Raw genomic sequence first — 13355 nt, 5'->3', positions numbered from 1 at the left:
ACCCCAACACCAACACAAAAACCAACCAATAGAAGATGCATTACAAGGAGCACCTCAGGCATATCAAAGATAGAAAATTCGGCATTTCTTGACTGTACGTGTGGTATGAGGAGCCGGTGTACCAAAAGAAAGAAATTAAGAAAGAAAAAAAGAAAGAAAGAAAGAAAGAAAGAAAGAAAACGCAGCATGAGAAATCCAAGTTGCAAGCACCAGCATGAGAAAATGCGCTGACGGAAAATGTAATGTAGGAGATGCAAATCTGTGAAGCAAAACTCACATAGTTGAGGGAAGCATTTGTGGTTTCCTCGACTACTAATTTGTGGTTTCCTGCCAGCTTGGTATATGGTTTCCTGAATTATTAGTTCATGAAAGAATTTGTTGTTATAGAAAGTCCATCCGAAGCAATAACAAAGCAAAAATCCACTTCAACAGGTGCACAAGGAAATAAAGGCCGGGTAACTTTCTGACCAAAATGTAACCCTTTCAATTCAATTTATATAGATGCCAGCAGAATGTATTCCATTTGTTGGATATGTTGAATAGCCCGAGTGATCTCGCAACATCTCCACATAACCAATCCTAACACTCACTTTTATTAAAGTGGAGTCATTGAGGAACAAAACTTTAATGCTCCAGGATATGATAATTTCTTAAGTTAAAACTTTTACAAAAAGTTATCTGCATCAAGTTTCAAAATAATATCATTACTCAAAAAAAAAAAAAATTCTTGCATATCATCACAATTAAGTTCAGTAGTTGCATGCCCATGAACTTGGACTGGAAATTTGCTATTCAATCCATTTAATTCAAAGGTAATGGGCAATTCATGTAAATAATCAATCCTTGTTTATTTAGCAACCATCTTCAATCTTCAGCCAACAACTGCTGCCAATACCCAAGGATAATTACTCAACAAACTTATGTCCTATTTCAATCTATATCTAACTTCAATTTCGCATTTAGTTCTCGTATCCAAGCATAAAATTAATTAAAAGAAATTGTGCTTGTGCTATCCTGAGTATTTAATAGGTCGTTGGTGCCCATTAACTGGGTAAGACGTAGTAGATACGATTTTTTTATTTAATAGGTCGTTGGTGCCCATTAACTAGGCCATTCTATATATTTATAATTATTCATCGTCGATCAAACCTTAACATAGAATTATTTTTTATGTAATAGAAAGTTGAAATTATTGAAAACTGGCTAAAGTATATATTTATATATTACAGTTCTTAAACCACAAAATGAATTTTAACATGGCAAAACTAGCAATGATTATCTAGACAATGGTGAGGGACCGCAAAGCCTTTCAGGTCAAGTATGTTTTCCATGAAGCCAATGGAGCTGTGGATTGGGTGACTGCTTATGCAGCCAATCACTCCGGTAGCGCCTTGTGAGCTGGTGATGGGAAGCTGCTCCTGGCACTCCGAGGTATTCTATTTTTTAATTTTATTAGGTGCATCTGTACTCGTCAAGTACAATCCACCCACCTTAGTAAGAAAAAAAAAATCATGCACCAAATCAAAAAATAAAATAATGCAGTACCTACCTATAAATAACGATGCATCAATGGAAAGAATAAATAGATCAAAAAGGTGCATAATTTGGATGATATTTTGTAAATTTAAAAACAGAGTATCGCATGAATTAGATAGCATATATCAATAAAGCAGCATTCTACTTTAGTCTACGCTAATGAGAAAAAAAATAAATAAAAAAACTAAAAATAAGAATAATTTATATACACATATTTTGAAATTAAATTTTTTAAATTTAATTAGAAAAATAGAGACGAGATACATTCGTTTAGGAGAAGATTTGTCCGATTAATATAAGGTACAATTAAATAGGTAGCAAGTGCTCGCGCTGCAAAATTAATTAAAAGAAGTTGTGCTTGTGCAATCCTGAGTATTTAATAGATCGTTGGTGCCCATGCATGACATAGTACATACGACGTGTCAGCTTTAAACGATGTAATAAGTACGATTTTCTTAATAAAAAAAGTACGATTTTTAATGCGCCTAACAATTTAGTTGATAAAGTACGATTTGGGCATCTTAGCTTTTTACTGGATGTAATGTCACGTCTATCAATTTATTAGATACTGGATGTAATGTCACGTCTATCAATTTATTAGATACACTTCATTTATTTTCGCTCAGATGACCGGGTAAGTCCCTCAAACCGCTCGATTTCAGTTGGACCGCCCGGATGCGAGATAAAAAAATCGTGGGCACAGACCGATGTTTCCTCCCACCCGACTTCGCTCTCCCCTCGGGCCTTGGATGATGACTCCGCTCCTCTCAGTCCTTCCCCACACCCTCGCTCTTCCTTGCTCCGTCTGCCACCGCAAACGCCGCCCTGCGATCACGTCCGCTGCCCGGGTCCGGATGCCACCCTTCTTTTTTTTTTCCCTTCCCTCCTGCGGGCGGTCGAGCCGACCCCATCGGTTTGGAGCTCCCACGGCGCCCAGCCCAGGGGTTGAACACGAGGCGTTGCGTTGGGAGGGGCCACGTACCCCAACGGCAACAGAGATGGGAGCGAGCGAACTAAATGCCCTTCCTTTTTCAGTCAGCCCTTTAGGTTAGAACTAAATGCCCCTCTTACTCTGTGAGCGAAAGACGGGAACAGAGATGGGAGGAGAAAGACTGATGGAAGCTCCTACTACGCCGCCACCTCCGTGGGCCAGAGGGAGCTTCCAAGATAAATTCAAGAACGGAAGACCCCTAATCTGCAATTTTCCAATCTTTCCATCTCATCACCATCAAAGTATCTCGATCTTGAAGGTGGTACTGTGCTCGCGCATATCTTCTCCTTGATTTTCCCCTTGAATTCGAACTGGAAATTTTTACTCGGTCCCCGCTCTCTCTATTTCATGATTTTACTTGTTTCTTGAAAGGATTTTATGCGTTTTATATGCCTGCATGCATTCCTTTTCTTTCTCCTTGCAGTGCGATGGATTTATATATGGTTTTTGCACTAATCTTGAACCTTTTTCCCCCGTTGGATTTTGTTTTGATTGCTTTAAGATGATGGATTCCCGCAGTTCTTCCTCCTGATCCGGCAATGTGGAGGCTTAAGATTGCGCAGGGCGGCAGCCCGTGGCTGAAGACGACAAACAACCATGTAGGGAGGCAGGTGTGGGAATTTGATCCGAATATGGGCACGGCTGAAGAGATTGCTGCAGTCGAGAAGGCCCGTGAGCTGTTTCTGCATTATTCCTAAGTTACAGGCTGATGCCCTTCTGTCAACTTGTCTTAGGAAAAAGAAATATGAGAATACGCATTTCATTCATCTTGCTGAATTAGTTGGTGGGGCGCAAAGGCATCATATTCCTACTTTTTTGTTGGATGATAACAATTGTTTTATGTGTTTGATTTATTGTGGTGCAGATTATACTTTTATCTGTTACTGGGGCATTAAATACTGTTTTATCACCAGAGCACCAGCGGGAGATTCGCCGTTACCTCTACAATCATCAGGCATCCGCAATTAAAAACGTCCTCAGTTTCGTATAGCAGTTCTTTGTTACATAGAGGTTCTGAAGCTTCAATATATTGAAGCCTTAATGAATTATATTGCAGAACAAAGATGGTGGCTGGGGTTTGCATATAGAAGGCCGCAGCACCATGTTTGGTTCAGCCTTGTCATATGTTTCGTTGAGGTTGCTGGGTGAAGGACCCGATGATGGAGACGGGGCAATGCAAAAAGCACGAACTTGGATTCTAGACCATGGTGGTGCGACCGCCGTAACATCATGGGGAAAATTTTCGCTCTCTGCAATAAATTTGATCCTTTCATCCATCTAAATGACAAAGCTTGTGGTTGACACTTGTAAGGAGCAACTTTTGATGTCCTTGTGCTGAAATAATTGCAGGTGCTTGGAGTGTTTGAATGGTCTGGCAACAACCCACTACCCCCACAGATGTGGTTACTCCCATATTTTCTGCCTGTTCATCCAGGTACTCTCTCTCTCTCTCTCTCTAATTTCCCCCCCATCTGTTCTTAGTAGTTTTTTTTTGTCTTTTTCATTTCTCCCGGAAGGGGTTATTGTTGACAGTTTTGGATTAGTATTAGATTAGTATTATATGTATAGGAATGTAAAATAAGTAGAACATCTTGGCTTCGTTTTATCAACAAGAGAAGCCAAATTTCAGAAAAATTTTGTAGGCACAATATCCCTTTTAGTGGCTATGAACTCGTTGATTGTACTTATTTTTGAACTTTGGGTGTTGAAGCCATTGCTCACCCACGTAGTAATATTTTAAGAGTTCTGATGCACTCCCAGAGAGAATGGGCACCTCTTCAAGTGTTCACTGTCTCGGTGAAGTGTAATTAGATTCACAAGTTTATTTCCTTTATGCACAATGAAGGTTGCTATGATACTATGCCATCTTTTACAGCCGACAATCTTAAGATCATGCATTTTGTTTCAATGTTTGTGAGGCAGCTTATTAATTATCAAATTTACAAATATTCCTTCATACAAATCGAGGACCAAAGGTGTTGATATTTACAACATGTTCCTTTGCTCTTTTGTCTACTTATATCTTCTGTTTGTTCTGATAGCTTATAGATCCGAATGAACTTTTTCTTAAGTATGTTCCATAGGTCACTGGCCATAGATCTAACAAAGTGGTTGGTGTGATAGCTGATATCTTGTTCAAAAGATCAAGTAAATTAAAAAGAACTCACTTGAGTAAATATAGAAACCATGAACATTAATTAATTTTGATATATAAAGATATATCACAATTATTCTATAATTTCATGGACCTTCAATGAATTTTCCATTCTTCGTAACTCTTCTTTGATCTAATATATAACATTTAATATCTGTACTTGAAGAAATTGATAGACACATCCTTCTTTTTTTAAACAAAAAGTTAGTAAATTTGTTTTCCTTTTCTTTGCATTCATAGTAAAGAATGCTGACTTGATATCCCTGCATCTTTTAGAAAGTGTGGCCCCAAAAAGAGCCGAATGGAGGATAAAGATTCTTGTAGCCGATCCCAATTAGTTTGGCATTAAGGCTCGGTTGAGTTGAGCTGAGTTTGCATTCATAGTGTTGTCTTCTCTAGTTAATACAAAAAATGAGGTCTGCTACCTTAGATAATGCAGGCAAGAGTATTCATAATGGAAGGCATGCCTCTTGTTATATCTGTCCAAGGATTTTACTGTTATCCATGCATTGGGACCATTCCTTAGTGCAATATTAAATGCTGACGTGTTTAATTTTTGAATGCTTCAAGGTTTGCCATGTTAACTTCTCTTGCTTCACAGGACGAATGTGGTGCCACTGCCGGATGGTTTATTTGCCCATGTCCTATATATATGGAAAGAGGTTTGTGGGTCCAATTACACCTACAGTTTTATCACTCAGGAAGGAGCTATATTCTTGTCCCTATCAGCAAATAGATTGGAATCGGGCTCGAAATGAGTGCAAAGGTTGGTAAGATGTGTTTAATAACATGTTTTCCTTGTGAATTTAGATTTCTTATGTGTAGGTCGTGCCTCGTAGAATTCTGAATATACTCAAGTAATTTAGTTGTATATGTGAAGGTAAAATTTTGAAGAATTTGGCAGTTACATGTTTGTTTGTGGGCATTCCTCTTTTATCTATTTCAATATGTTCTAGTGGAAAATTAAGAAAATTGTGAAACTTTTAGACAGTCTACTTGAAAAAAGATAAGGGGATATAAGGAAATTTTGAAAAAAATCAAGAAGAGCTGTGTTAAGATTTGGAAACATGCATGCTGCAATGATCTTATTTTTCCTTTTCCGTATGGGTATATATTACTCAATTACCTTTGCTTAGCTTATCATAATAGGATGAATGAACCTGTCTCTTTTATATATATTACTCAATAAATGTGATAGATGTCTGGAGATGAGACACAATTTCTTTTACAACATAATTGCCGCGCTCTGAGCCCGAAGCGCGACAGACGCCGCACGCCTGCACAGCGGACCGTATAGAAATGCAAGGCAGCTGACCGTATCAAAATAATTACAAATGCTTAAAATTTGCTTAAACATTAATTTATTCAAAGCAATCTTACAAAGTTTCAAAATAGCATATGTCAACATAAATCAAATGTTCTAGATAATCTAACTAAAATTTTAATAATCGAGCAAAATCTTCTAAATCTAGTGCACTCTCCAATCCCGTGCGATCAAGTCTCTGGTTCTAAAAAACAGACAAAATATGGTCATGAGCTACATTAGCATAGTAAGCAACATAATACTCAAAGTGGGGTCAAAACGAATTAGATATTTAATCAAAACACAAAATAATAACTAAAAATTAAATCACAAATAAGCATATTTTTCTTTTGAAATTTATTAAGTATTTTAATAAAAATTCTGATATCAGAATCCCAACATCAATAGGCTACGACCATGTAACTTAGTGGCATGGGTCGCACAAAGTGCCAAAAACCACAATGACGTCTCGGGCCCGAGCTCGGGCCGCCCTGTAGGATCGACCAAGAGCCGAAGAGGCCCCGTCAACCACAGGTAACATAATGACATCCCGGGCCCGAGCTCGGGGCGCCTTGCAACGTCGACCAAGAGCCGAAGAGACCCGTCGACCGCAGGTAACATAATGACGTCCTGAGCCCAATCTCGGGGCGCCCTACAAGATCAACCAAGAGCTCAAAAGGCCATGTCGACCGCATGTAACATAATGACGTCCCGGGCCCGAGCTCGGGGTGCTTGGCAGGATCGACCAAGAGCGAAGAGGCCCCGTCAACCGCAGGTAACATAATGACGTTCCGAGCCCGAGCTCGGGGAGCCCTGCAACGTCGACCAAGAGCCAAAGAGGCTCCATCGATTGCAGGTAACATAATGACGTCCTGTTTCCGAGCTCGGGGCGCCCTGCAGCGTCGACCAAGAGCCGAAGATGCCCCGTGGACCACAGGCAATGACGCCTCGGCCGAGGCTTGGGGACCGAACAGATCTTGGAGCCGAGAAGGCTAGGCCGACCTCAGAGTCCGCCGAGCTGACCTTACCAAACATGTCGCGACCCCCAAGTCGGCCCGACCTCAGTGCTCACCGAGCTGATTTCGCCAAATATATGCTACGGCTTCAAAGCGAGTCTGACTCGCCAACGGCCGCATCCACGCGCGCACCCACGCACACGCCTACGCCCGCACACGTAGCCATACATTACAACTGTTAATCCTAAAGGATGGATTTTGATGATCACAAAAATAATTGAGTTAAATATATACTTTAATGATGTTGGCTTTAATGTGAAGGGTTAGATCTCTAGACAAAAGGTGCACTTGCAACCTCGCAGAATCAAGAAGAATAAAATCAAAGATTTCTGAAAAATCTGTGAAAAACTTAATGCGTCGACCCATACAAAAACTGAGTCGACCCCTGTATAGTTCAAGAAAAATAGAGAAGAATCACCACCTGAGACCAACTACATGAGCCGACTCTTGTGTTTAAGGAGGCAACTCAATATCTACATGAGCCGACCCCCGACATTAATGAGTCGACCCTTGGGGGAGCGCAGGAAACTTCTGTGCACTAAACAAATGAGCTGACTCTTGTGTTTAAGGAGGCGACTCAATATCTACATGAGCCAACCCCCGATATTGATGAGTCGACCCTTGGGGGAGTGCATGAAACTTATGTGCACTAAAGAAATAAGGCAACTTTTGTGTTTGAAGAGCCGACCCAATATCAACACGAGTCGACTCCCGACATTGACGAGTCAACTTAAGAGGCAAATGCAGAAACTTTGTATGGATTGAAGGAAAGAGCCGACTCCTATGCTTAGTGAGCCGTCTCCCTTAGTGCATGGAACGACCTCCGAACCTGGTGAGTCAACCCCTGGCATCTTGACAACTCCAACGGCTACTTTCAACAGTACTTCTTCTAGGTGACAATGGATAGTTTCTTGGTGTGATGGTTATCTGGTACTTCATGAAAAGCTTACAGTCTATAAATTTAAAGGAACACCAAGGAAAAAAGAAGACAAGGGAGAGGATCAAGTGAGAAAATCATATCTCCCAAAATCCAAGCTTCAAAAGATAAAATCCTCACAAAAGAGCCTTCTAGGAAAAATCATATTGTGAGGAAATCAGTTGAAATATTCAACAGAGGAATTGCTACTGTGCTATCAAGATCTTCGAATGCAGCCAATAACCATCTTCAAAGCTTCTGATCCATATTTATTATTTCGTTTACCTTGAAGTTTTGTTTATATAGTTACAACATTTATTACATATTCCTTAAACTCTGCTGTAGCAGTTTTATCTACTCCAAAATTGATAAGGGTTCTTCCAAACCTTAATTAGAAGTTGTTGAATCAGGGGATTCAACAAGGTTAAGGTTTTGGTTGGTGAGCTTGTGAAAACCGACTGGGTTGTTTGTAAACCTGAAAAACAATCGTGTAAGATTTTGATTGGTGAGCCTGTGAAAACCGACTGGGTTCATTGTGATTCCGGAAAAACAGCGAGTTGGGTTGTGAGCTCGAAAAACAACCACACTGTAATCTGGATGATTATAGTAAAAATTTCAAAAGTCTTGGAGAGTGGATGTAGGTGTGGGTTCACTGAACCACTATAAATTCTCTGTGTCTATGTGTGTGCTTTTCTCTTTACACTATTGCACTTTAATCTCTACTATTATTCATTCATTGCTTAAAGCACATTATATCTTTCATATTAAAATTATTGTTTATCCGCTGCATTCTAGTTAAAGATTTTTTTAAAATCCAATTTATCCTCCTCTTGGGCTGCATATCTGGGCAACAAGTGGTATCAGAGCTCGGTACTCAACTTCTTTTGATCTAGCCATCAAGAGTTAAACATCATGGCAGCTCAATTAAGAACCTCTATTGCCGAAGGACAATCCACAGATAGACCACCACTCTTTAATGGCACCAACTACTGATATTGGAAAGCACACATGCACATATTCATCCAAGCACTCGACTATGATTTATGAAACATCATAGTTAATGGGCCGTACACATCTACAAAAATTATTGATAGCATCTCACTACCCAAACCTGAAGAGAAATGGGATGATCATGATAAGAAAATGGCTCAGCTGAATGCAAAGGCCATGAATGTTTTATATTGTTCATTAGAAGCTAGTGAATTTAATCGCATATCCATCTGCATGTCTGCAAAAGAAATCTGGGATAGGCTGAAAGTTACGCACGAAGGTACTAACCAGATTAAAGAATCTAAAATTAGTGCACAAATATGAACTATTTAAGATGGAACCCAGTGAGTCTATATCTGAAATGTTTACTAGATTCACTGATATTATTAACGGTCTGAAAAGTCTTGGCAGATCTTATACTAATAGTGATCTAGTCCGAAAAGTTCTTAGGTCACTTTCAAGAACTTGGAAAGTAAAAGTCACTGTCATCCAAGAAGCCAAGGATCTCAACACACTCTCACTGGAAGAACTCTTGGGCTCACTGATGACACATGAACTTTCCATGAAACAGAGCCTAAAAGAGGACGATTTAAAAAGCGCAGAACTATTGCTCTAAAGTCAACTCAAACTGAAGATGAGAGCAACAGTTCTGACTCTGAAAACAGTGAGGAGATGGTCTTGATCACAAGGAGGTTTAGGAAATTCTTCAGAAAGAAGAAATCTGGGTTTAGAAAAGCACAGTGATCAAGGGGGAGTCAAGTAAGGAAAAAGAAAAGGAGCAGCAAGTGACCTGTTATGAAGGCAAGAAACCGAGTCACTTCAGAACCGAATGTCCTTTGCTTAAGAAGGCTCTTAGAAGGTATAAGAAGAAGGCCATGATGGCTACTTGGAGTGACAGTAATGAAATAAGCTCTGAAGAAGAAGAGCAACAACAAAAAACTGCACATCTATGCTTTATGGCACATGAAGATGAGGTATGTGCTGAAACTCAAATTGACTTTTCATTTGAAGAACTTCTTGATGCCTTTTTTGATCTTCTTTTAGAATACAAAAAGCTTGTTCTAAGATAAATAATTAAAATAGAAAAATCAATTTCTTACTGAAAGCAATGTTAAACTTCAGAAAAATAATGAGCTTCTTTCAAAAATTAATGAAAAGTTAACCAAAGAAGTTAATACGTTAAAACCTTTTGTTGAAAGATTTATCCTAAGCTTTGAAAAACTGAACTTAATTCTAGATAATCAAAGAGCTATGTTTGACAAGGCTGGATTGGGATCCCATCCTTGGAACAAGCAAAAAACTTTTAGGAACTTGACTATTAAATCCTCTTTTGTTTATTCTGAAACAGTTCACTACAAATCTGATGAGCAGAAATAGAAATATGTTTAAAAAAATCCCTGAAAATCTGTCATCTGCGTATGCTATAGGTTCAACAAGAACACACTACAATATACACCTTGTAATCTGAAAACCTGCAATCTTGTAAGCAACATATCTTTTAAGAAAATCTGGATTCCAAAAGGAGCCATTATTGCTAACTTGCAAGGACCCAAGAGAGCTTTGGTACCTAGGATAAAAATTTGATTGATGTTTTGCAGGTGTGTCTAGTTACTTAAGGATCCAACAGAAAATGGTACTTGGACAGTGGGTGTTCTAGACACATAACAGGTAGGGGTGGCAAAATATGACCCGACCCGCCAATCCGACCCGTGTTCGACCCGCCATAAACAGGTTTGGGTTTGGCCTAAACAAGTTCGGGTCATAAACAGGTTGACCTGTTTAACCCGTTTATTAATTGGGTCAGATACAGGTTTAAGATATCTAACCCGTTTAACCTGTATAACCCGTTTAATAACCTGTTTAATATATGAGTCAGGTTGGATAAGGGCCACAACCCACAGCCCACAAAGACAGGTTAGGCCGTCACTCGTTTAAAACTTTCTCTCCAAGTTCACCTGGGCACCGCTGCCCTTTTTTTTTGGTTTGACCTCTCCGGCTCTCCCTCTAGTCCACCTTCTCCCCCACGGCCGCACCCTCGAGCCCGCCGCCGCCGACCCCTCCAACGGCGCCGACGACCCCTCCTGCCTCCCCGACCTCCTCTTCCGCCCCCGCAAGCCGGCCGCCTCCCTCCTCTCCCGCCGATTCGTTGCCGAGCCGGTTGCCGCCCAGTCCTGCTCCTTCGTCGGCACCCACGAGTATGTCGCCCACGAGGTTGCCGCCGGCCGCTCCCATAGTCCCATGGCAATGCCGCGTCCTCCTCTACGAGCTTCTCTACGGCCGGACCTCCTTCGCCGGGATCCTAACTCTAGATCTCCTCCAAGGATTCGGATCTTTGCGAGGTATGGATCCCTTGGTCCGTGATCTTTGCGAAGCCATAGCGTCTGGGTTCTCGGGGCGCGATCTCCACGGGGGCTTCGGGTTCGAAGCCGGAGCCGTGATCCAGATGCCATCGTTGCCAAACTGATCGAAGCCTGCCGGCGACGAAGGAGGATCCGCGGCGGCCGGAGGTCTACTGAAGCGATGAAGCAGAGGACCCATCTCGCCTCTCCCATCTCCTCCTCCGACGAGCCATCCTCCGAGACTCTGATCTAGATGCCGCCATTGCCGAACCGATCGGAGCCCGGCGGCGGCGAAGGAGGAGCCGTGGCGGCCGAAGGTCTACTGAAGCGGTGAAGCAGAGGACCCATCTCCTCCGATCGGTGAAGCATAGGACCCATCTCGCCTCTCCCATCTCCTCCGACAACGGGCCGTCCTCCGAGACTCCTCTGTTGAAATTTTTCAAGCTGCCGAGGTCCCGAGCACAATTGTTAAACGGGTCGGGTCGGATCGGATTGGTGGGGATGGGTTGGGCAATTTGTTAAACAGGTTAAACGGGTCGGATCGGGTTACTTGTTTAATAAACAGGTCGGGTTCAGATTGTAATTCCTGACCTGTTTAATAAATATGTTGGGTTCAGGTTTATAATTTTCTGACCCGACCTACATCTGACCCGATCCGTTTATGTCTGACCCGACCCGATTGCCACCTCTAATGACAGGGGATAAAACTCAGTTCATCGTCCTTAAAAAGAAAAATGGGGGAATGGTTACTTTTGGTGATAATGGCAAAGGTAAAATAATTGGTATAGATAACATTCGAATCACTCCATCCTCTTACATTGAAAATGTCTTATTATTCGATGGACTAAAACATAATCTGCTAAGCATTAGTCAATTTTGTGATAAAGGCTATAAAGTAACCTTTGAATCTTCTATGTGCTTAATCTCTAAACCCATAATAGTGGCATTGTTTTTACTGGACATAGGCATGGGAATGTGTACATGGTAGATTTAGATCAAATATTCATGAAAGATATACAATGTCTAGTGGCTATGAAAACCAAGGAAACTAGCTGGTTATGGCACCAAAAATTTGCTCATGCTAGTATGGACTTAATTTCAAAGATCATTCGAAAAGACCTTATTATTGAATTACCTAAATTAAGTTTTGAAATGAACAGAGTGTGCAATGCATGTCAGCTAGGAAAATAAACTAGAACCTTTTTTAAATCTAAAAATATTATTTCGATTACTAGGCCTTTGGAAATTCTCCACATGGATTTATTTGAACCTACTAGGACTGCAAGCCTAGGAGGCAAACATTATGCTTTTGTGATTGTGAATGATTTTTCAAGATTTACATGAGTTTTGTTCTTGGCACATAAAAATGAAGCATTTTCTATATTTGCAAAACTTTGTAAAAGAATCTCAAATGAAAAAAGTTTACAAACTATAAAAATCAGAAGTGATCATGGTACAGAATTTGAAAATCAAGACTTTGAAAAGTTTTGCACAGAAAATAGAATTGAACATAATTTTTCTACACCAAGAATACCACAGCAAAATGCTGTTGTAGAAAGAAAAACCAGAACCCTTGAAGAAATGGCAAGGACAATACTTTGTGACAGTAATTTGCCTAAATATTTCTGGGCTGAAGCTATTAACACAGCTTGTTATATTATTAATAAGGTTACTATTAGATCTATATTAAAGAAAACTCCTTATGAACTCATGAAAAACAGAAAACCAAATATTGCATATTTTCATGTTTTCGGTTGACATGCTATGTTCTAAACAATGGAAAAGATAACTTAGAAAAATTTGATGCCAAATCTGATGAAGGTATTTAATACTCATCATCCAGCAAAGCATATAGAGTATTCAATAAAAGAACATTAGTTGTAGAAGAATCAATTCATGTTATTTTTGATGAGACTAATGACCCCAATCAAAAAAGGATGTAGATGCTGATGATGATGCAGAAGAGCTTGATCAAGGAATTAGGGACTTAACCCTGAAGGATGGTTCTACATTAGAAAATAAAAATCAGGGTAATGAAGGATAGAAAAATGATCAAGAAGAAGATCAAATTCAGTAAGGTAAGCATGACCCGCCAAAAGAATGGAGGTA

At 40.3% G+C, this 13355-nt stretch overlaps 1 protein-coding gene across 9 annotated transcripts in view; it reads left to right on the top strand.

The window, feature by feature from the left end:
• The first annotated feature begins 2294 nt into the window (after positions 1–2294).
• LOC103720906 (cycloartenol synthase-like) overlaps positions 2295–13355 on the top strand; it is a 42599-nt gene continuing 31538 nt past the window's right edge. For 3 of the 9 annotated variants that reach the window (XM_039129776.1, XM_039129778.1, XM_039129772.1), the window contains exons 1-6: positions 2295–2786; positions 3047–3311; positions 3393–3507; positions 3585–3738; positions 3878–3962; positions 5284–5448. In XM_039129776.1, the coding sequence (XP_038985704.1) occupies positions 3733–3738; positions 3878–3962; positions 5284–5448 (256 nt within the window). In that variant the 5' untranslated portion in view covers positions 2295–2786; positions 3047–3311; positions 3393–3507; positions 3585–3732. Of the gene's footprint in view, positions 2790–2832; positions 2856–3046; positions 3312–3392; positions 3508–3584; positions 3739–3877; positions 3963–5283; positions 5449–13355 lie in introns of those variants that run through there. The other 6 variants (XM_039129783.1, XM_039129779.1, XM_039129773.1 and 3 more) reach the window with 5 other exon arrangements.

Source organism: Phoenix dactylifera, chromosome 9, assembly GCF_009389715.1.
Source record: "Phoenix dactylifera cultivar Barhee BC4 chromosome 9, palm_55x_up_171113_PBpolish2nd_filt_p, whole genome shotgun sequence".
Taxonomy (NCBI): domain Eukaryota; kingdom Viridiplantae; phylum Streptophyta; class Magnoliopsida; order Arecales; family Arecaceae; genus Phoenix; species Phoenix dactylifera.
This window is presented reverse-complemented; position numbering and strand designations above follow the sequence as displayed.